Below are 23,679 nucleotides of genomic sequence, written 5' to 3' on the forward strand. Positions count from 1 at the left end.
TTAGACACTGACGAAAAAACTGAGGTACTCCCAGTAGTGGGAGGGGTTATATAGGCCATGCTCCTCTGATGTCAGCGTCTGCAAGCAGGGTGAATATCTACTAAACGGTGCATATGTAGGAGATATTAATTTTACCCACAGGTAGGCCTTATTATAGGCTTACCTGTAGGTTAAAACAAAGCGGGGGTTTACAATAGCTTTAAAGAGGAAGTAAACCCTGATGAGTTTACTTCCTCTTTCATTCCCTGCAAAGGCAAAGCATAATGGACTACTATGCATCGCATAGTAGCCCATTATGTGTCACTTACCTGACACAGGAGCCAGCGAAGTCGCCGCTGTCCCCTGTAGTCCGCCGCATCCATCTTGCTGGTGGCTTCTCGCAGCTCCGTCGCTGTCATTCGGCGGAGCCGCGATGACGTCACTCCCGCGCATGCGCACGGGAGCCGACACGCGCGGCAGATCCATTGTTGGAAATGCCGCGCTCAGTGCGCCTGCGCGTCGCTGTCTACGGCGCATGCTCCGTAGACAGCGGTGCCTGTCTTCAGGCAAATATCTCCTAAACCGTATAGGTTTAGGAGATATTTCTTGGACCTACAGGTAAGCCTTAATCTAGGCTTACCTGTAGGTCAAAGTGGTTTGTAAGGGTTTACAACCACTTTAAGAGGGATTCTCCGCATACAACAATAAAAGCATCATGGCAAACCCTGCTCCCCTCTGGGAAAAAAAAAAAAAAAAAAAAAGTTTAATTGTATTCCAGCCTGGGTGACAACACAGGCAGTTAAAAGGAATTTCCTACAGTGGAATATCAGGCTAGAACTAAGCTTAGAACTTTTCCCACCCCTCTTCTAACCCCTATAATAACGACGCTGTGAAAGAAAGATGCATATATTTACCTATTCTCAGAGTGCTCTGGCTTCTAGTGTGAAGAGGGACAGCTGAAAACAGATGCCCTATAGTAGGTCTATGGGTGACATCACCACCCAAGCATTCCATCTGTTGACACTCTTTCATTTTCCCTGAACCGGAGCGCTCTGGGAACAGTTCGTATAGGTGCTAGGTGGAAGGGAGCAGTTTTAAGCTTAAGACAGGCCAAACATGATTCGAATTCCGAACAAATTTTCTTTTGAAAATATTTTCAAAGAATTTTTGTTTGAATTTCGCACCATTAGCGGGACACAGCAACGGCTGATTTTTGTGCAGCTATCGAATTTGAGTGATCGGACATGTTGGAAATTTTTTGAAAAACAAACGATTTTCTAACCAATGATGGAAGATTCGTGTGAGAAATCGAATTGAAAAAGGAATGTACATGAGTGCAAGAAAAGAAGACTCCCGAAAGGAAAAGAAGATTCACAGATACGAAATTGTTTTCTGTAGCAATATGAGGTGAAATTGAAGGCTTGGTTGGTCGAATTTCAAAAATCAATGGTGGCATCATCGGTTCACAAAACGCAGGAAATTTCTTATTTTGAAAATAAAACTCCTTCGGAAATTCAGCCAGTATGTCCTGCTTAAGTTCTAGCCTGTAATTCTACTTTGTAAGGCCTTCTTCGCACTACTGCCATTTCTCCCGCATCTGCCATTGTGCTGCAATGCACGCCAAGAGAAATCACTTTTTTTTTTTCTATCGTGCTCATTGACATCAATGCAACATGGTGCAGTGTAATTTTTGAAAAGGCACAGGTAACTTTTTTGCCCCAATACACTTTAAAAGGAAGCCCAGGAAGAGCACACGTAAGCGAGTTTTTGGCAGGGTTTTGTGTTTAACAACCAGTCTCCTTCTCCTACAAAAATAAAGCATTAAAAGAAAAAAAAAAATAGGCATAAAATGCACATAAATGCACTACAAACACACACATACATAAATTAAGCAGCAGCATTGGTGTGAACCTGGGCTAAAGGGACGCTGCGATAGGAAAATCATAGAGCATTGCTGAAGTCTCTTTTTGAGAAAGCTAGTTTACTGCCCGTCATACCGCTTTGGGTTCAAAGCTGACAAAGTTGCAGAGAAGGTATTCTGCACCAATTTAAAGCAAGTAATAAAAAAAGGATATCATTCAGGAGCAGCCAGGCAAACAGAATTTTCCCTGGGGGGGGGGGAATAGTAATTAAAGCCCCTGTAATGTCCTGCTAGAAAAGTGATTTCAATGATAACACAACGAACACAGCAGTAAAAACCAGATAGAGCTTTCAACGCTGCCAAATAAAAAACCCAACTAGAAATCTAGAAATGATTGGCCTTACAGTGTTACTAAACCCACAACAATAAAATCAGTCTGTATACGCAGTAAAGCATGCTTGCTATACTCACTGTGGAACCTAAGGGGGTTAATCCTCTGCTTTGTGTATAAAGGCTGTGTGATACCGTTTCTTTGATCCTCCCCTTCTTTAACTAACTTCAATACATGTCATGATGGAACAGATGTCAGGCTGCACATGCTCAGTTTGGTGTGTACTGCTAGAGTTTTTTTCCTTCCTGGGAGGGTGCATTTGATTAGCACAGGGCCAATCAGCACTGTCTAGAAAGAGGATCAGGGGAGGCTGAAAACTCCTCCTACAAGCTTTAAGCAGAGACTGATAGAAGTCACAAGACTGCTATATACCACTGATGAGAAAAGGTATTTAGCCGTTAATATTTACTAAAACTAGTGCATTTCCATGTTCAGTTTACTGTGGGAGACCAGATAGTGAACGCAGATTCTGGGTTTAGTAACACTTTAAAATGTAAAAAGATAAAACCACATCAGAACAGAAGTAGATAACAATTGAGTTTCAAACAAAAACTATAACTGAAGGCCTCGTTATGCTCACCTAATATAAACAACGCCATTTTGGTCCACTCGACGTTGCCAGCCCACTGGAACCTGCACTGACAGCGAGGCACCATCATTGTCTCCTCCATCACATACCTTTCCACCATTCATTTTCTTATTGTGATCCAGCCAAGATATTAACAGAAAGAGGACTGCCACATGCCATAGGAACTCATGTCTCTGAGAGGACCAATCCTGCACAGTTGTGTAATCCGCACAAAGTGCATTTGGTAAATAAAGTTTTATGACAAGTCAGAAGAATGGGTCACTATCGCCGTAATCCATTGCTGTGCGATATGCCACACCGATTAAAGAACAAAACTCTCACAAAGCCACTGTGCCCTCCGAAGATGAACTGGTAGAATCCATCCATGTGCTGTGGCCTATGCGAAGACACACAGAAAAGAACTTCATCCTTGTGTATCCAAACACGTTGTGGTGGGAGCCGTGATGACGGATTACCTTTTTATATGCTGCATTCTTTCTGCCTTTTTTTTGTTTTCCAATCTGTAGGTAAAACGTTGCAATACTTCCCAGGTGACCTCATGGTGTCACAAAGTCGGCCTTGCTCTCCTAAAAAAAAAAAAAAAAAAAAAAAAAAAAAATTAAAAACACAGACGTTAATATCAAGGAAGTTGCCTTACAAGATAACATATTCTGTGCTATCCAATTACCTTAAAGTGATTGTAAAGCCTCTTTTTTATTAAGCATAAAACAAACATGTTATGTTTATACTTATCTCCTCTATTGCAGTGGCTTTGCACAGAGAAGCCCAAATCCTCCTCTACTCAGGTGCCGCTTCTGTGATCCTGGCCCCTCCCTCCTGTTGGATGCCCCCACAGCAAGCAGCTTGCTTTGGGGGCACCCGAGCCGAGACACAGCTCGGTGTGTCCATTCAGACCCAGAGCTGCGACCCGGCCCCGCCCCCTTCCTATTTTCCTTGGCTGACTGACTTTGACAGTAGTGGGAGCCAATGGCACCACTGTCTCAGCCAATGAGGAGGGGGGGTCTGGACTGCCGACACATTCCTACATTGCTGGAGCTAGAGGGACCTCAGATAAGTATTAGGGGGGCTGCTGCAGACAGAAGGCTTTTTATCTTAAAGTGGATGTAGACCCAATTCATGAAATTTGACCTGGGCACATCTGTAGTGTTTTCTTATCTCTCTTTAAAGAACTACTGTAAGTCCCATAGCGGACTCTTCCTCAGTAGCTGTTATCAGCCGGATAACTTCTCAGACCTTCTTCAAGACAGGAGATAGAAGTGTGCTGTCAGGGGAGGTTGCTATACATAGATTAGTAGTCACCTTGCCATCTAAGAGCATAGCTTTGCACATTACTTTCTCCCTTTGCTTATGAGGAGAGGGGGTATGTGCGCCTTTCCTCCAATCAGGGGTCTTTGCTGTATGCCCAGGCTTCATTGCAGTGCTAACCAGGAAGAGAAAAAACGTTTACATGATCTGCAGTTTCTAAAGGATATATACAGCTGAAGACAGCAGATATACAAGTAAAACTCATGTAGGGAGATTTGTTTCATCTCTGTTTATCAACTGAGGCTGTTCACTTCACTGGGTACATGTGAGGGTTTACATCCACTTTAACCGGTTCCCAACCGGCGCACGACGATGTACGTCAGCAGAATGGCACGGGCAGGCATATTGGCGTACAGGTACGTCCATTTCTATATGCCGCCCTGCCATCGCGTGTGCGCTGCCGCGCTCGCGTGTCGGTCGGGACCCCAGTGAGTCCGGTCGCAGGTTCCGCAGACTCAATCGCCGTGGGGATACCCGCGATCGTCTCACAGGGAGATGCCGTTGTAAACAGCATCTACCTGTTCTGCCTAGCAACAAGTGATACTGATCTCTGCTCCATGTGATTGGAGCAGAGATCAGTGTTCACAAAGCCCAGCCCCCCACAGTTAGTAACACACCCATAGGAACACTTAACCCCTACACTACCAGTGTCATTTACACAGGAATCATAAATACGATTCCTGTATGTATAATAATTATAGAATAATAATAATAATATAATATGTATGAATGACAATGGTCCCAAAAACGTGTCAAAAACGTCCGATGTGTCCTCCATAATGTCGCAGTTGCAATAAAAAACGCTGATTGCCGCCATTACTAGTAAAAAAAAAAAATTATTAATAAAAAATGCCATAAAACTATCCCCTATTTTGTAAACGCTATAACTTTTGCACAAACCAATCAATAATCGCTTACTGCAAAAAGTAAAAAAATAATGTGTTTTTTTCAAAATTGTCGCTATTTTTTTGTTTATAGGGCAAAAAATAAAAACCGCAGAGGTGATCAAATACCACCAAAAGAAAGCTCTATTTGTGGGAAAAAAGGACGTCAATTTTGTTTGGGAGCCACATCGCACGACCACGCAATTGTCAGTTAAAGCGACGCAGTGCCAAATCGCAAAAAGTGGTCTGGTCTAAAGCTAGCACAATGGTCCGGTCTGAAAGTGGTTAACGAATATAATGCAATAATAAATAACCTTCCTCCTTTACAATCAATCATTTTAAGGCTGAGTTCACACCATTGTGATGCAGGAACCAGTGCAATTCCAGTGCTGGTTCCCGCATCGCATCTCTCTCATAGGCAGTCCAAGCTGCCCTCTGCGAACTGCTGTGGGTGTCAAAAGAAAGTTAATGAGACCCCCAGATCGTTTGGCAGATCACAGTGCGAACTATGAATGAGGACAGGAATTGAATTGCAACCCATGTGATCAGATTCCAGTGCGGGGGGGAGGTTCCTGCACCATTTTCGTGCAAATCCAATGCAAGTTCAGCCATACAACTGTTTGGCTGAATCTGCATTGCACAGACAACACCTGTGATCTGCACAGCAATGTGGTGCGAATCACATGCAATGTATGACATCTCAATAGTGCGAACCCAGGCTAACACTTAAAGGACAGAGTGGAGAGGGATTATTGTTGTTTGTGCCTCTATTTGTCATGTTTACTGTTAACATCAAAAGAAAATAAATTATTTAAGTGTACCCAGAACAGTAATGGAGGGGAATCCAGTTCTGGTGACGCCCAGGGATTCCCATCCTTTGGAGGGATTTCTTGTCACTTCCTGTTTTGGCTTGGTGACAGGAAGGAAAGGGAAGGGAAATCTCCCAAATGAGATGGTCAAAAGAAACCTGCCTCCTTAAACAAACAAAAAAAGGTTTTGTTTTTAGTTCTACTCAATTATACTGCACAGTAATGACAGAATATGGAATAAAATAAATATTAAATTGTTTGTAAATTATACTGTTGGCTATTAAATAATAAAGTACAAAAATAACAAAGTTTAACCACTTGCTCGCAATGTACCGTGGACAGGCGACATAGCGCTACCCATTTCCAGGATTGGGGCACGCACATGCGCTCCCCCTGCCAACACCCACTGTGATCGTACACAGCGGGATCCTGACAACAAGTCCCGACCAACAATTCATGGCCAGGACCTACTGATCGGCTGTGTCCAATCATAGCACAGAGCTCTGCATTGACGATCAACATAGTGCTCTGTACAGAGGGAACAATCTTTTTCTTATCCCTGCAATGTTCCATACAATACTGTTGAACCATTGGAACAAGTAGATGTAGTATGAGTCAAAAGCCTCCATTAGGATTGGGAACCAGAAAAGCTTCAAGTAGAAACCCTTGAAAGCATTCTCCTGGAGCAACAGGGGTGAGGACTCCTTGAGAAATGAGCTGCCTGAAGAGTAGCAAGTAGATCCACCTGCCGTGTCTGGGAAGGAGACAGTTTCAAAATCACGAAGCAGAAAGGATGCAGAATGCAAAACCTCAGTTTGTAGCCCCTGGAAATGAAATTCTCGACCCAGTAGAGAAAATAGTAAAAAGTATCTAAAAAAGGGAACTAATTAACCTGCTGAAGAATATTTTATTAAATTTTTTTTTTTTTTTTTTTAACAGCTCAACTACACACCACACCAGAACTCTGGAGAGCTGCTCATCTATGCTGCAGTTCAATAACACTTGCAGGTCTCTCCTCCCTCTTGTGCTGCTTCTCCCTCCTCCTAACTGAGCTCAGGTTTATAGAGAATACAAGACTGATGGCAATCAAATTCTTGTGTTTATACTAGAAAGAAAAAAGTGTCAGTAAGGGTTAATACAATTTAGGTTAAAAATCCTGCTTCCTCCCGGAACTGACGTTTCATTTGACCTTTAAGTTACGTCACACTTATCATTTTCATTCCTAAATAATCCTGTAAGTTTAATTTTCTCTGATTAGGATTTCCCTGTATGTAAATAACAATAAAAAAAATATATATACAATTCCCATTAGATTTTCCTTCCCTCATACAAACGGTAGCAGTCACTGTGCAAATCAAAATAGGAAAGGAAGGAAGGGGGGGTTATGTAGAAGCCCACATATACCAGATAGGGTAGTTGAATGACTTGTTGGTTGAAGGATAATTAAAAAGATCCTTTGACAGCAGCACCGATTTCAAAACGTAACTTCACACAAAAGGGGAAGCTCCGCTTGTCTGCCTCCTCCCCCCTCCAGAGTAGGTACCAGGTTTTGAAGGGTACACATTCCTACTTCCTGCCAAGTTCACCACAGCAAACTCAGCCTGAAGTTGGGCTCTCGTCACAGCCTTGCCCATTGAGAATGCAGTGCGGCTTTAAATCCGGTTTTCCCTTACCCAAAATGGCGGCGCCAGCACCCAAAACCCGACTCAAGAATCGGCTTGGCTGAGGACACCGTGGGATTCCTGAACAGGTAAGTGCCCTAATAGTAAAAGTCAGCAGCTACAGTATTTGTAGCGGCCGACTTAATTTAATGGTGGGGGATCTGGCGCACTGCTTTAACCACTTCCAGCCCAAAGACATCCGACGTTCAGTGGCAATATCTGAATGATGCCTGCAGCTACAGGCATCATTCAGATATCCTCGTTTTCAGTCGGCAATTCTATGCACCATAAGAAGGATTATAGCGGCAGTTCCGTCGCTTGATCATTCCCCTCTCCCACCATCATCCGGTGCTTCTCTGGGCTCTCCCGTGCCATCGGGGACCCGGAGAAAGAATCAGCCGCCGCCAGATGATGACCACAGAGATTTCCAGTGACCAGATGGTCACCAAACAGCTCTATGACCGCCAGAGGCCAGGGCGCGACGTTGTGACATCACGTCTGGGCCGGAGTTGTAAACAAAGCCGCAATTTGCTTAACCTGATACCTGGACAGTCAGGGGTGATCGGTGAGGAGGAGTTACAATCACCGATCTCCCTGTATACATTTCAATAAAGCAGCTAACAGCCACTTCTCTTTATTTTTATTGAAATCTATACAAAGAGATGGGCGTTTGCAACTCCTCCCCAGTGGCGCATCGATCACCCCCGAGTGATCACCGACTCTGTGCATTCATAACGGTCAGTGAGCATCGTAAACTTATGATGCTTCAGTTTATTAATGGAGAGAAGCCTCTGTCTCGTCTTCATTCCTGTCTTCAGTCCCTTACCCCGTCTCAAAAAGGGAGATGTCAGGGGTCCCTGATATCTCACCTGGGCATAGGGCACCGACTCAAAAGGATGACACCATCCTCCCTAGAAGGCTCATACAGAGCTGAATGGATGTTTGTCTGGTGCCCCTTATTTGACGCACCTGATCCTTCAGGGCACAGATCCTTTATGGGTGGCAAAAATACCCTTGCTTGGACCGTATCTAGGATCAGACCCAAATACTTTAGACTTTGAGCTGGTTTCAAAGCTGACTTTTCCATATTTATGATCCAGCCTAACCTTTTCAAATACTGCATGGACATGTTATGCTCTGTCTAGAGCCTGTAATGAGTGATCTCTGAGCAGGAGGTCTTCCAGATACCGGACCACCAAGATCCCTTGGGCCCTTAAAAGACCCAGTACTGGTACTAGGACCTTTGTAAACACCCGGGGAGCTGTAGCAAGCCAAAAGGGTAGAGCCACAAACTGAAAATGACGTTCCTCAACTGCAAATAGTAGGAACCTCTGGACGAGGCTGAAAGATAGGTACGTGTAAATACAAGTCTTTTATCAATGGAGGCTAGAAAGTCTCCCATCTAGAGTGAGGCTACTACTGAGCGGACAGGCGCCACCCAAAAGGTCTGGACCAGTAGATACTGGTTCAGGGATCTTAGGTCCAAAATGGGCCATGTGTCCCCGTTTAGTTTTTGAACCATAAACAGGTTTCAGTAAAACCTCATGCCCCTTTCGGATTCAGGAACCTCTACAATCAAATAAACATTTCCCATGAAAGGGGAAACCTGCCAATAAACTTTTTACAAGAAAGCTCGGCTGACCAGTTCTTAAGCCACAAGTCTGCGCATATGTACAGACAAGAGAGCCAAATGAGAAACCTGCCTTATTGAATCCTTAAAAAAGGCATCAACACAGTGCTCAAGGAATATATGTTTTATTTTCAGTCAGATCCTCCTCCTGGTTAGGCCTGTCAGGCCGACTGACCTGACCCTTTATGGACTGGCAGATACCAACTGCTGCACCAGCTGGCTGAATGAAAAGGAAGCCTTTAATAATGACTCCAATTTATTGTCAACAGGGTCTTTCAAGCCCTGTGCATTATCTACCAGACTATTCAAGTTCTTGTTTAAGGGAGAGACTGCTGCATCTATGGATGGTATGCTCCACTTCTTAAACCTTTCAACCATGGGATATAAAAAGGGAAAACCTTTTAGTAGGAACAAAAATCCTGTCAGGATGTTCTCAATCAGCATACACTGCCTGTTCCAACAGAAGGTGTAAGGGGAAAGCCTGTGAGGCCTGAATAGGCCTCGGGGACCCCAAAGAGGACCAGGGGGGCTCAGTAACCTCTGCAAGAGGCAACTTAAAAGGCAGAACAAACCATTTCATAAGAGTCAGGATCAAAAGCCTCTGTGAGTGAGACAGACAACTGGATATCTTCTTGTCCAGATTGCTCAGAAGCAGACTCATCTGCCAGGCCCTGCACAGAATCCTGAGCTTTTTGCTCTACCCTTCTCAACACATTCCTGCTCCATACCTGGAGGCTCTGGGGAAGGAGATCTGGTCTGCTTCTTACCACCCTGCGGGATGGAGGGAATCATGCCAGCAATACTGTGTTCTAACCTGGCTAGTGCCGAGGACAGTTCATCCTTGGTGATAAAGGGTGAAGCAGCAGCTTTGACTGTAGGCACAATACCAGATAGGCACAGCGGCTCAGATTGCCCGGAAGCCTCTGGTCTTTTAGGGGATACGACACTAGGGATAGGACTAGGTTTATCAGGAACTACTGACGAATAGAGGTGTCCTTCGCTGTAGCGTTAGTTCCATTCCTCTTTTTTTAAAGACATTTACTAGCCACAAAAAGACAGTATCTGGGTGTAGTATTACCACACCTCAGAAGGGAGACCAAGCCCCTATGCAATAATCCTGCTAAGCACCTTTAGCCTGCCAAGCAACACCTGGTGACTCACGTGACCCGGGTAAGGAGAAATTAACTGCTGCAAATGCCTGGCCTTCAAACTCCAAGGCAGTACAGCAAGCATTAATAGCCTGCATCAATTTATCAGACTCAGAGGAGGACGCAGGGGCCTCTGGTGCTGGAAGAGACTCAGCCATCGTGCACGGCTCTTCAGTCTGCTCTGTCTGCATGGCCAGGGTAATACAGACAGTGGCTTCGGCTTTGCGCCCGACTTCCGGTCGATCCTTTGGCGGGTTGTTTTTTTGAGAAAAGCCCCGTTTTCTGCATCCAGGCATGGAGGAGCAGAAGGGGGTAGGCAAACAGCTCTAAAACGCGTCTGCTCCATGCACCATCTTGGACACCCCCCCCCCCAAGGAGACACATCTAGGAGGAGAGTGCATGTGATTTCCTGCAATGCCTTCATCTCTGGTGGCAGAAACCTCCAACAGTAAAATACAGTTACAGTGGTGGAAACATAATGGACACTTTTGGAAATTGTAATGTTTTACAACTTTGCAGGCTTACAGAAAATGTTACTTTGCACCAAATTCAGCTTTAATGTTACATAGATAGTAAGGCTGAATAGACAATAGTCCATCTAGTTCAACCTGTGTCAGTGTCTATAATAAAATTTCCCATATCCCTGTATGTTGTGTTCATTAAGATGCACATCCAAGAGCCTTTTAAAAATATCCATGCTCTCCGCTGCTACCACCAATTGTGGAAGAGAGTTTCACAGTCTTATTGCCCCAGCAGTGAAAACCCCCCTGCACAGTTTAAGGATAGCGTCCTTTAACTGGTTGCTGCCCACCCGGCGGGGCAGCTCTCATTCTGGGACAACGTCATATGACGATGTCCCAGAACAGCTGCTCTCGTGTTGCTAGGACACGGCGCGACCCCAATCTCTGTAAAGAGCCGCGTCCGTGGCTCTTTAACCATGTGATCGGCTGTGCAGAAGCAAACGCATACGTGAGCAGTGCCCGCATATGAAAACGGTGTTCAAACCACACATGTGAGCTATCGCCGCAACTGGTAGAGCGAGAGCAATAATTCTGGCCCTAGACCACCTCTGTAAATCAAAACATGCAACCTGAAGAATTTGTTAAACATCGATTAAGGAGATTAAGGGTAAAGGTTTGTCGCCATTCTACAAACAGGCGCAATTTTGAAGCGTAACATGTTGGGTATCAATTTACTTGGCGTAACATTATCTTTCACAATATAAACAAAAAAAAAAATGGGGTAACTTTACTGTTGTCTTATTTTTAATTCCAAAAAGTGTATTTCTTTAAAAAAAAGTGTGCTTGTAAAACCGATGAGCAAATACAGTGTGACAAAGTACTGCAACGACCAATATTTTATTCTCTAGGGTGCTAGGAAAAAAAAATTATATATATTACATATATATATATAATTTATAATTATATTATATATATATGTTGGGGGGGGGGGGGATTCTAAATAATTTTCTAGCAAAAAATAAATAAAAACTGTTTTTAACTTGTAAATACCAAATCTCAGAAAGAGGCTCTGTTCTTAAGTGGTTAAGGCTCCCTGGTTGAAAAAGGCTCGACTAAAGTAACCATAATTTTATTTGTACTGCACATATTTGAATTTTTTTATTATTATCTAATTAAGCATCAAACGGTCTTTCAACTGACAAACATCTACATTTGGCGCAAAATAACATTTCTTATAAACCTGCAAATTTGCAAAACATTAAAATTTCCAAAAGTGTCCACAATTTTTACCACCACTGTACAATACCCTTTCATACAACAAAGGTGGAAGAAGTGACACACATGGGTCTTAAAACTGAACAATTGGTGAGGTCAGAGAGTTATCACGTACATACAATTACTCAGTTCTGGGCTCAGTTTTTCTGCATTAAGCGTTCGCAGAAAAAAAAAAAAAAAAAAGGCAGCATTTTCAAGAAAAAAAAAAAAAAAAAAAAAAAAAAAAAAGTTTCAAATAAATCTTTATTATTATTTTAAGGATATTCAAATATTTACATTAGCTCAGTTCTGACTGGTTCTCTTTAAATTAACACCCAGCTACTATTAAGTTAGCAGATGACTCACTCCTGACAAATGTCAGCCGCATTTCACTATGTTACATTACGCAATAAAACAGAAAAGCTACAACGGTTTCATTCACCAACTCTAAAAATATCCTACTTATTGCTATAGAAATTATGCTAGGAAAAAAATAGGTCACGTAAATAGAGCTCCTGATAGTATGGAAAGCGATAAATATGGCTCGGTCACTGTGCTGCCTTTAAGAGTACAGTTACAGCTTCAACACGCAACATAAAGGGACTACAAACACCTAACCTGTAGCTCTTCAACTGAAAGTCCTGGGCAGAGGGAAAAGAGCGCTTGAGTTGCACTTGCCAAACTTACCTTTTGGGTCAGTTTAGAGTAAGGCTTCATGCACACGAGACGCAGATGCAAACGCTGCTGGACACATGTTGAAACCGGCGTTTAGAAACGCGCGTTTTGCCGTGATTTTTACCGCGATTTAGCTGCGTTTTACCGCGTTTGCGTCTAGAAGCGTTTAGTTAAGCTAACATCATAGACCCTCTCCAGCTCAAAAAAAAACAGTATTATTAACTATTTCAGCAATTTTGTGAGACCAGAGTGAGTAGCAGCAGCTGTGAGAGCTGCAGTGTACTTGTATTTAGCGTGTCACTTGCCACGGCACCTGCCACAAGTTGTGGATTGTCCACTTGCCACGTCATCTGCCACAAGTTGTGGATTGTCCAACTGCCACGTCACCTGCCACAAGTTGTGGATTGTCCACTTGCCACATCACCTGCCACGTCACTTGCCACGTCACCTGCCAAAAGTTTTGGATTTTCCACTTGCCACGTCACTTGCCACAAGTTGGGGATTGTCCACTTGCCACATCACCTGCCACGTCACCTGCCACAAGTTGTGGATTGTCCACTTGCCACCTGCCATGTCACCTGCCATGTCACTTGCCACAAGCTGTGGATTGTCCACTTGCCACGTCACCTGCCACAAGTTTTGGATTGTCCACTTGCCACGTCAGCTGCCACGTCACTTGCCACAAGATGTGGATTGTCCACTTGTCACATCACCAGCCACATCACTTGCCACATCACCTGCCACAAGTTGTGGATTGTCCACTTGCCACATCACTTGCCACGAGATGTGGATTGTCCACTTTCCACGTCATCTGCCATGCCATCTGCCACAAGCTGTGGAGTGTCCACCTGCCACAAGTTGTGGATTGTCCACTTGCCACAAGTTATGGATTGTCTACTTGCCACGTCACTTGCCACATTACCTGCCACGTCACTTGCCACGAGATGTGGATTGTCCACTTTCCACGTCATCTGCCATGCCACCTGCCACAAGCTGTGGATTGTCCACTTGCCACGTCACTTGCCACATCACCTGCCACGTCACTTGCCACAAGATGTGGATTGTCCACTTGCCACGTCACCAGCCACATCACCTGCCACAAGTTGTGGATTGTCCACTTGCCACACCACTTTCCACGTCACCTGCCACGTCACCTGCCACAAGATGTGGATTGTCCACTTGTCACGTCACCAGCCACAAGTTGTGGATTGTCCACTTGCCACATCACTTTCCACGTCACCTGCCACATCACCTGCCACAAGTTGTGGATTGTCCACTTGCCACGTCCCTTGCCACATCACCTGCCACAAGCTGTGGATTGTCCACTTGCCACATCACCAGCCACAAGTTGTGGATTGTCCACTTGCCACGTGACTTGCCACATCACCTGCCACATCACCTGCCATGTCACTTGCCACAAGATGTGGATTGTCCACTTTCCACGTCACCTGCCATGCCACCTGCCACAAGTTGTGGATTGTCCACTTGCCACGTCACTTGCCACTTCACCTGCCACAAGTTGTGGATTGTCCACTTGCCACATCACTTGCCACCTGCCATGTCACTTGCCACAAGTTGTGGATTGTCCACTTGCCACGTCACTTGCCACCTGCCATGTCACTTGCCACAAGTTGTGGATTGTCCACTTGCAATTGTTTAAAATATTTTTCTAATGGTTTTTCCATCATTTGCAATCATTTTTGAGATTTTTAATGTAAAAAAAAAAGGTCACCTTTAAAAAACGCATATAAACGCAAACGCGGCTAAACGCGGTAGCGGCGTTTTGCGTCTGAAACGTGGAAATTTTTGCTTCTGAACGCATTTTTTTGCTTCTGGAAAAACGAGATTAAACGCAACTGCATAAAAACGGAAAAAAACGAGACTGTGTGCATGGACACATAGGATAACATTGAATGAGTTCAGGGGCAGTTGAAAAAACTGTCCAACTGCATCTGAACGCGCGTTTAACTGCGTCTCGTGTGCATGAGGCCTTAATGTTTTTGGCAGGTGGCTTTATTTTTTATTTTTTTTAAATCTTAAAAGCGTTAAACCCCCCCCCCCCCCCAAAAAACACAACAACAACAACCAAACACGCAGATTCTGGTCACTTAAAGCAGATTACACAGCACAGCGCTTGTGCTATATAATCTGCCCCCCTCTCAACTGTAAAAAGAAGAAAAAAAAACAAAAAAAAAAACAAACAAACAACCCTAAACCGACCACTTTCTGTATGTCCTCTCTAATCAGACCACGATAACCAGGGCAGCAGTGCCCTGATCACAGTGGTCAAAGTGCCTCCCTCTGTGATAGGCCACCCTGCTCCGGTCTCCTCTCTCCCCGCTCCTTTCTGCCTGGCAATCCCCTCTGTGTCTGTCTCCGGAAGGAAGGAAAACAAAAAGAAAAAAAAAAAAAAAAAAGGAAGGAAGGGGCGCCAAGCCACGGCTCCTTGTCTAAATGGACAAAAAGCAGCTCACAACCCCCAACCGACATTGCAAACTGCTTGCTATGGGGGGGGGGGGGGGGAGACACTGAGCAGGAGGGAGGGGTCAGAAGATCCAGCGAGGGGCCCCAGAAGAGGAGGATCTGGGCTGCTCTGTGCAAAACTACTGCACAGAGCAGATAAGTATGCCATTTTTTTTGTATAAACAAACAAAAAAAAAGACAAGACTTAAGTATCACTTTAACTTATACTCACAATACAGATTTCTTATACCTCGTTATTGCAAAAGAGATCATTTTTTTTGTGTTCCCACATTTCCTAATATACAAGTAAACTGCGATTAGCCTATTTGCCGGCATAAACTGATTTCTCAGCACAGTCAAATTGAATATATTTATAAAATGTTAACAGGAGATCTAAATGGTGCAATTTAGTATGAATCAGGAGTCTCATTACCCCATACTAATGGGAATCTCCAAGTAAACAAGTAAAAGGTCAAGGCTGAAATATGTATACATTTACACACAGCTAGACAGGTAACACATATAATTCTCTTCCTGGTTAGTCCCCCAGCATTCTTATTAGACAGACAATTGGCATCATCAGACCCTTATTTTTCAATTACCTTTGACATTACTGAGAGTCTACACTTGGCTGCTCCCCATGCCCAGTCCTGATATTAGCCAAGATCCTGGCAGGGGCTGGGGAAGCCTCATGTAGTTTTGCAGAATGGCCAAGACGGGGAGCAGATACATACCTCTGTTTAAATGATCTGAAAATCATTTTTGTTTTCTCTTAACAAGGGCAATTGATTTCCAAAACAAATAGTCTATCACAGCCCTTTTAAACCTGGGTGCCTCCAGGTTTCTTCAGGGGTGCCTTGGCAAAATGCCTAAAAAATGCCCAAAAATAGTAAACAAGCCAGTGGGTGAATCAAGCCTGAATTTTAGTTACATGAAGTCACGGGTTTCCATTGCACCCCTTAACAACCCTCTAGCCACCGGTGTTGTAACAACCAATGATGTCATCGGGCACCTGCATCGTTGTTGGCTCCTCACCTGCCCCTCTCGGTCAGCACTGGGTTCACATTAGCCGAAGTGGGGACAGAAACTGTGGGATACAAGTCAGTACCAGTGCAAAAACGTTATTATGTATTTGCCTTGGAAGAATAAATCAGCTCTAATTTTGGGTGTCCCATGTGTGTGGATGCTGCTGCAATATATGTAAAACTATTACTTTTGTTATTACATTATAGAACGAGGTGCCTCAAGAGCAGAGTTTTAGAGGGTGTCTTGACTGACATTGGTCTAGTATATGCTTATGTAGATCATTTAACTAAATATGTTTATCTTGAAGAGGGTGTGTCCAAGATGATGCAGGGAGAGGACGCTCTGGCCGGATCATTTCTGACACAGTGAGTACCTAACACCCTGGATTCTACTCCCTTGCCTCGACACTGCTCTCAGGGCATGACTAGGGGGGAAGAGTCAGCTCCTACAAGCTGTACAGGTGTCTTGGCTGAGCGATCACCTTTGGCATCAAACCTGGACCCCAGTGCCATTACTACACACATGGCTACGCAGATGGTGGATCTGCAACCCGTTGGCTCGGCGGATCTTGCAGCAGTCATGCAGACCACTGCCACCTGTCAAATGACTATCATGGACAAGATTGACCACCTCCAGACCAATATTGGCTTCATTAGGAAAGACCTGGACTCCTTCAGACAGCGTGTGACCAAAGTGAAGCAGAGAGTCTCCTATACTGAAGACACCATTAGAGATCACAATGCGGATCCTCATATTCTGAAGATAAAGGTGAAGGCATTAGAAGCTTGGGCAGAGGATGCTGAGAATTGCAACAGGAGGAATAACCTCTGTATTGTGGGCCTCCCGGAAAGAGTGGAGGGAGCCAATCCTACAGCCTTTACAGAACTGCTGTCATAGTTACTAACAAAAAGAATCCCTGCTTGTGTTTCTGGTCGCTATGGTACGTAGACTACTATGTGTATTTTGGTATTTGTAAAAAAAAAAAAATATATATAGCAGGACTGAAATTTTAGGGTGTTGAGGTGCATTATAGCTCATTTATTTTGAATGGGCTGACTAACTTGTCACAATGCAGGAAAATGCGCTGTTATTGTGCAGCCAAAGTGTTGGGGGGCCACACCTAAAAGGCCCTTTAGGCCGTGTTCACATACGTGCAGTTATGGTCTGCAGTCGGGGGCCAGGTGCGTTTCTGTTCACTAGTTCAGTTGCACATTTTTGCCTGAATTTGCACCGGAACGGGACCCAAAATCGCACATGACACTTTTTGAAACAGCACCGTGGCCGCCCCGGACACGTTAACTGGCTCCATTGAGAGCTGGTCCCATTCATGGCATGTGAATTGGATGCGGTATAAAATGCATCCAATTTGCATATATGTGAACCCAACCTTATACTTTTTAAAGTTGACCACCACTGATTTAACTAAAACCTTTTTTTGTAATATTTAACAAACAGAACCCCCTCTTAACTGCTCTAATGTACCCAATCACATGACACTATCTGATCAAGACCAAAAATCCACGTTATAGCCATCACAACAGAAAACCAGAAAAGTAAACTCAAGTAGAACACCTACCCACAACAATTAGCCAAAAATAAGCAACAATAGCCACTAATAACTATTACAGCTATGCATGTACATGAACCAAAAATTTTAAAATTATATTTCAAATAGATCTGTTACATTCCTATGCAGGCAGTTCTGTTAGCTGACATGTTCAGTAAAACGAGGCAACAAAATCAGAGCTACTAGTGTTATGTAATGTCGGATATATCTCTGCTTATCCAAAACTGCTCTCAGTTCTATATAAAGTCAGGAAAATAACTCAGCTTTTATAACACCACAAACCCTCTACATGGGCAATCAACATCTGTCTTTACCAGGGTGGCTATAATTCAATAAATTTTTTTTTTTTTTAATCAAATTTTTTTTGATTTAACTCAATTTGAGATAACATGCACTGCATTGATGCATTCACACAGCATGTCGCAGTAACCATGAGATAAAATAAAGTTCAGGAATATTCCTTTATCCCATTGTTTTGCAAATCTATGTACACTACAAACTGTGTGATTGAATCAGTTCTGATATCGCTGTTTTAATAACCTGACAGCTTATTATTCTAAATAGGGAACCTTCATTTTGTTTACAAAATATTAAAGATTCTAACTACCAGCAAGAATAAGTCCTTACATTTAAAAAGCACCTGTCATTTCAGATCAGATCAATCATGGCAGTGCCCGTTAGTGGGCATCCACTCACCTTCTGCTATATCCCTCGCCTTGTTGTGTCACTGCTGCATCACTCACCGTCCCATTAAAGTGAATGGGACTGTCAGTGAGTCAACAGTGGATCAGAAGAGGAGACAGTGCGGGTCAGAGATGTTGCTCTTTAAAAATTATGATTTAAAATCAAGTTATTTTACTAGTCTTTTAAATCATGATTGATAGAGTTTCCCTTTGAATCAGTTTCTGACACTCTTAGAGTGGAAAAAAAATAAAATAAAATAACCAACCACACAGCAAAATACCTGTGATCTTAGGCCCCATTCACACCTGAGCGTTTTGTAGCTTGAAGCCTGAAGCTACAAAACGCTGGAGGGGAAAAAAATCTATTATTCTCAATGGAGATGGTTTACATCTCCACTCCAAGTCGCCTGAAGCTCAAACAAGTTCTGGACCCTTTTTTGTTGCTCGAATCAGGCAGATTTGGGAGTTTTTCTTCTTTTTACATTGGTGACCTTTTGCCCTGCACAAAATAGCAGCAAAACACCACAAAATCGTAAAATCGCACGGATTTTCTGCCTGAAAACACTATGTTCAGGTGTGAATGGGGCCTTACAGAACCAGTCCAGTTGCATACGAGCAGTAAGCACATCCAAAGTGATCTCGGTAATGAAATATTTGACAAATATATCAGTAAGGGCTGAAACCTGTGTTTTGTTCACATATCCTGCACTGCCTCTAAAATGCACTGGGTGTGCGATCTGCTGCAGGTGTCAATGTATACCAAACACCCCAAACGCAGTGTGTTTGCCTGCACCAGATTGCATGGTAACAGTACCATGAGAGCTGGGTGCAGTGCAGTTTTAAAAGTAGTGCATGCAAGGGGAACTAAACCCTCCTATGCGTTAGAGCCAAGGACAGTGCCATTTAGGGGAGCCCATAGATTATTTGATTTTCTTTCCTTCTACCGCAGGTGGAAAGAATTAAAATCACTCGATTCCCCCATAAACACAGTCAGTGTTGATGGGGGGTATGCCTCCTGCAGAGCTACTGTGTTCACTGGCGAGGGGAGGGATGGAGGAAATGCCTTCTGGCCAGCAGAATGCGACAATTACTGCTAGCGGCTATAACTGCTGGCAGTAATTGTACATAAAAGATCTGACAGGCTGGTTGAACCCAAGTTGATCCATCAACCCTGCTGAACCAGCTGAATTTCGATCCAAATATGATCAGCCTAAAGTGATTGTAAACGACCACCTTATAAAATAACCCAGTTTAAAACAGAAATGAAATGCTAAATATTTGTTTATAGAGATATAAAAATTCAAAATTTACAAATACCCTTTTCACCTTTTTTGTAATTGATCACATTCCCTCTGTTCTCAGTTGCCTAAGAGCTGGGGGGGGGGGGGGGGGGAGGAGAAAAAGCAGTGAAAGGCTCTGCAGCAAGGGCATGTCAGGGCAAGTCTGGTCATTGGAGGAGAGCAGGCCGAGTTCCCAGCACAGCTAGAGAACTGACCACACTGTGATCTCATGCCTAGTGTAGTCAGTGTTTATTAGGAAAGCAGAGGGATTGGCAGGAACAGGAATTTCACACAAATGCAATACAAAGAGGACAGGATACTTTCTCATACAAGTACATGGTACAGCAGGCACATATCAAGAATATAAAGTGTTGGGGTAACAGACACTTTAAGCTTCTATACAGATCAGCAGTTGCCATGGTGCTACACAAGTGATCCACTATGCTAATTGAAGGCTTTAAAGATTGGTTGAGAGCTGACATAAACACACAGGAAACCAACAGTTATGACCAAAAGCATACCATGAATGGAACTGTTATGGAAAGCAGGAAAATTGGTAGGCTTGGTTTTGCAGAGAAAAACACGGTATTGTTGAGTGGTTCTTGAAGAAGATTCTGATCTGTCATTTCAACTTTCAAAAGAAACAAAAAAAAAAAAAAAAAAAAAAAAAATTGGAACCCACCTGGTTCCCCCACAAACATGCGTACTCCAAGATACGTTCTCTTCAGTCATGCCACCGAAATGAATAGTCACATTTCTCCTTAAACATCTGAAAGGCAGAAGAGTTGTATTTCATTAAATAATAAAGCATAATCCACATTTAAAAAACATTCACATTAAGGGCAAAAACAAAAAAAACAAACAAAAAAACCCTCATACAGGTAGAGTTTTATTTTTGTTTTTTCAACGGTTGTAAAAAAAATTTGTTAGTCTATGGATACATTTTGATTCTCTGTACTGATATCTTATTTGCATTACCTATCAGTTATTAGCTTTCAGAATATCTAAAGATTGAATCCTGAAGAAGCCCTTACTCTGGGTGAAACGCATCGATCCAGGATTCATACATCTTTTGGGATTTATCCCCATGTGGAACTTTTGTTCTATATCTTCAAGAGGAATACACATGTTCTTCAGAGGATGATTAGCTCTTTTGTTTTTAAGGTTTTGTACAAATAAAATGTATTGATTTTATATGGACTTTTTGTGAGTATTTACCATTATCTGGGCACATTTAAAAATCCCCATCTCCCATGAACCCCCTTCATTTTAGGAAATTAATGGTCAACATTTTTCTTCCCACTTTGCTTTATTTTGGGTCAGAATTGTAAAAAAAAAAAAAAAAAAAAAAACAGGCTCCCCTACCCAATATTTTTCTGCATTCTGAGAGGTGTTTATGGACATAACCTGCAGAAACATGCACAGATGAGAGCAATAAAAGAATATAGTGGCCAATAGAATGCATTAACGCTCAACTACATACTTGTACAATCATGCGTACAGGTTCTGGCAGAAAAAGACCAGCAAAAAATGCATACACCCATGAGCAAGAGGCCTAAAGAATAATACATTTCAAAAGCAAATACTTTCGTTGTCATTGTCCTTCAGAGATAAACACTAAATGTAGAAAAAGAACCATGTGCTCCCCCACTGTGGACTGCATCCATCCTGCATTTTTATTGAAAAATCTGTTCAATCTTTACTAGAAAAAGTTTTCGGGAGAGAGGCTGCTGGCAAAAGCATAAATGCACTTTGATGCAAGGATTTCTGTAGTAGAGAAGGGTGGAACCATGAGGTCCATCTGTCCCTTTTTCAATCACAGAAAGGCTAGCATTTAGCGAAAAAATAAAAGGATTTTTCTGAATGGAGGATGTATACAACAAGCGACCTACTATGATCAATGTACCACATCCAAAATTACAATTCTCAGCATTGGAGGTCCATCACTTAGAACAGTGGTCTCCATATTGCGGTCCATTGCTTGATTTTATCCAGCGCCATTTAATTCACTGACACCAACAATGGAGGCCCCATGACAACAATGATGATGAACCGTTCCTACCAATGACACACAAAGTTGGGGCACAATCCCACCCAATGACATCAACAATGGAGCCAACTGATGCTGGGACTTTCTACTCCCGATGGCCAGTCTGGCTCACCTAAAGTCTGAAGGACAGTAAACTGGCTCTTTGTATAGAACATTTGGAGACCCCTGACTAAAGCCTCCCACACACACACACACACACACACACACACACACACACACACACACACAATCTGATTTTCCGCCAACAAAACCGTGGACTTTTGTCCAAAGGGCATTGACCCAAACTTGTCTTGCATACAAAACGGCACACAATTGGCGTGCGGTTTTTCAGATCTTTAGCGCCACCCTTTGGGCTCCTTCTGCTAATTTCGTGTTAGCAGAAGTTTGGAGTGTTGATCTGCGCTTTTCATTTTGCGCTTTCCAGGTAGTTTCTGAACGGCCGTTGGTCAAACAGACATGCTGCGGAATTGGAGGAGATAATGTGTTATTGGCCTTGGAGTGATTACTTTGACATTTTTTTGGTTGAATAATGGATTTGATTTGGTATATTTTCTATATTTTTGTATGCATATAATGCACTTTTTGGTTAAGTTCTATTGGCAGATAGCATGTCTAATTTTATTTGTTTTTTTTTTAATGCACAATAAATAAAAATTGTGTAGAATAAATACTTGGCTATGTGTTTTACTTCAAATGACAGTTTAGGAGTAGGTAGTTACAAAAAAAAAAAAAAAAAAAAATTTGTTAAAAAAAAAAAAAAATACAATGTCAAATTGACAAGGGACACCAACATAGTTGTAACTTTGATCTTAAAAAACTACGGGATAATGGTGTTGTGAAGTGAAGTGGATCACCGGTCCAGGTGGATGTGTGGATACAAGACTTTGCTCAGAAGTGGAGCACCAGGTACAGGCTAAGCATATAGCAAAAAGGAAGTTCTGGACAGCCGCACTCTGGAATATAGCCAACAGATAAAAGCGACAGCAAAAAAAAAAAAAAAAAATGGGACAAACAAGCCGACGCCTTTCACACTTTACAGTGCTTAGTCATAGCTCATAGTGTGTAACGTGCCAGTTCGTTTGACCCATATTTTGCTATGGCTTGTATCTGTTGGACTTTTTATAATAAAGGCTATATTCCGGAGTGCGGCTGTCCAGATCTTCCTTTTTTCTTCAGAATGGTGTTGTGGCAAGTTGCCCCCCCCAAAAAAAGGGGAGCATAATATTCTTGATATCACTAAAAAAACAAAACAAAAAAAAAAGCCTCTGAAAATGAGTTGGCAATAACTCCATCACTATCAGCAGCAAAGAAACTTCATTATTATCCCATTAAAGAAGAAGAGACTGTGCGCTGCCTTTCGAGATTTCATAATTTGCCTCGTCACGAATGTTAATTCTCCATTACAAACGCTAGTTTACAAGACAGACCGCTTCTGGCTCGTCTTTTGTTCCAAGCATGCGTGTTGGCACTTTTTTGTACACACACTCAGAAAATCCGACAGACATTTGTCCGTGGAAAATTTTAAAACCTGCTATCCAACATTTGTCTGCAGAAAATCCGACAATTGTCTGATGGAGCGTACACACGGTTAAATTTTCACAGCCTGTCACTGAACATTTCCCGCAGGAAAATCTGTTCACAACAGTTTTACCAAATAGAATAGCAGCCAAACTTAACAAGTTCAGCGTTAAGAGTAAGTGCTCTTTTTGTAAGATGAGGTTGTGCCAAGTAAATAGATACCCAACATGTCTTAAAATTGTGTGCGCCCATGAACCATTAAGGCCCCTTTCACACTGCTTGAAAGTCACGTGATATTGCCGCAATTTCAGGGAATGTGTGTAAACTCGCATCAAAGTCGGACCCAAGTAGTACAGGGACCCGATGACCTCGCCCCTTATGACGTCACAGTCCCAGCATGCCCCAGGATTTTTCATCATAAGGGGCGGGGAAACCGTGTGACATC

At 42.9% G+C, this 23,679-nt stretch overlaps 1 protein-coding gene across 3 annotated transcripts in view; it reads right to left on the minus strand.

Moving 5' to 3' along the window:
• MBD5 (methyl-CpG binding domain protein 5) overlaps positions 1-23,679 on the minus strand; it is a 123,047-nt gene that overhangs the window by 62,649 nt on the left and 36,719 nt on the right. For all 3 annotated transcript variants that reach the window (XM_077447732.1, XM_077447733.1, XM_077447734.1), the window contains 2 exons: positions 20,349-20,435; positions 2,812-3,386 (listed from right to left, as the gene is read on the minus strand). In XM_077447732.1, the coding sequence (XP_077303858.1) occupies positions 2,812-2,924 (113 nt within the window). In that variant the 5' untranslated portion in view covers positions 2,925-3,386; positions 20,349-20,435. The remainder of the gene's footprint in view (positions 1-2,811; positions 3,387-20,348; positions 20,436-23,679) is intronic.

The sequence above is a fragment of the Lithobates pipiens genome, unplaced genomic scaffold (genome assembly GCF_037356315.1).
Source record: "Lithobates pipiens isolate NorthernLeopardFrog02 unplaced genomic scaffold, aLitPip1_a1.2 Scaffold_22, whole genome shotgun sequence".
In the NCBI taxonomy this organism is placed as follows: Eukaryota; Metazoa; Chordata; class Amphibia; order Anura; family Ranidae; genus Lithobates; species Lithobates pipiens.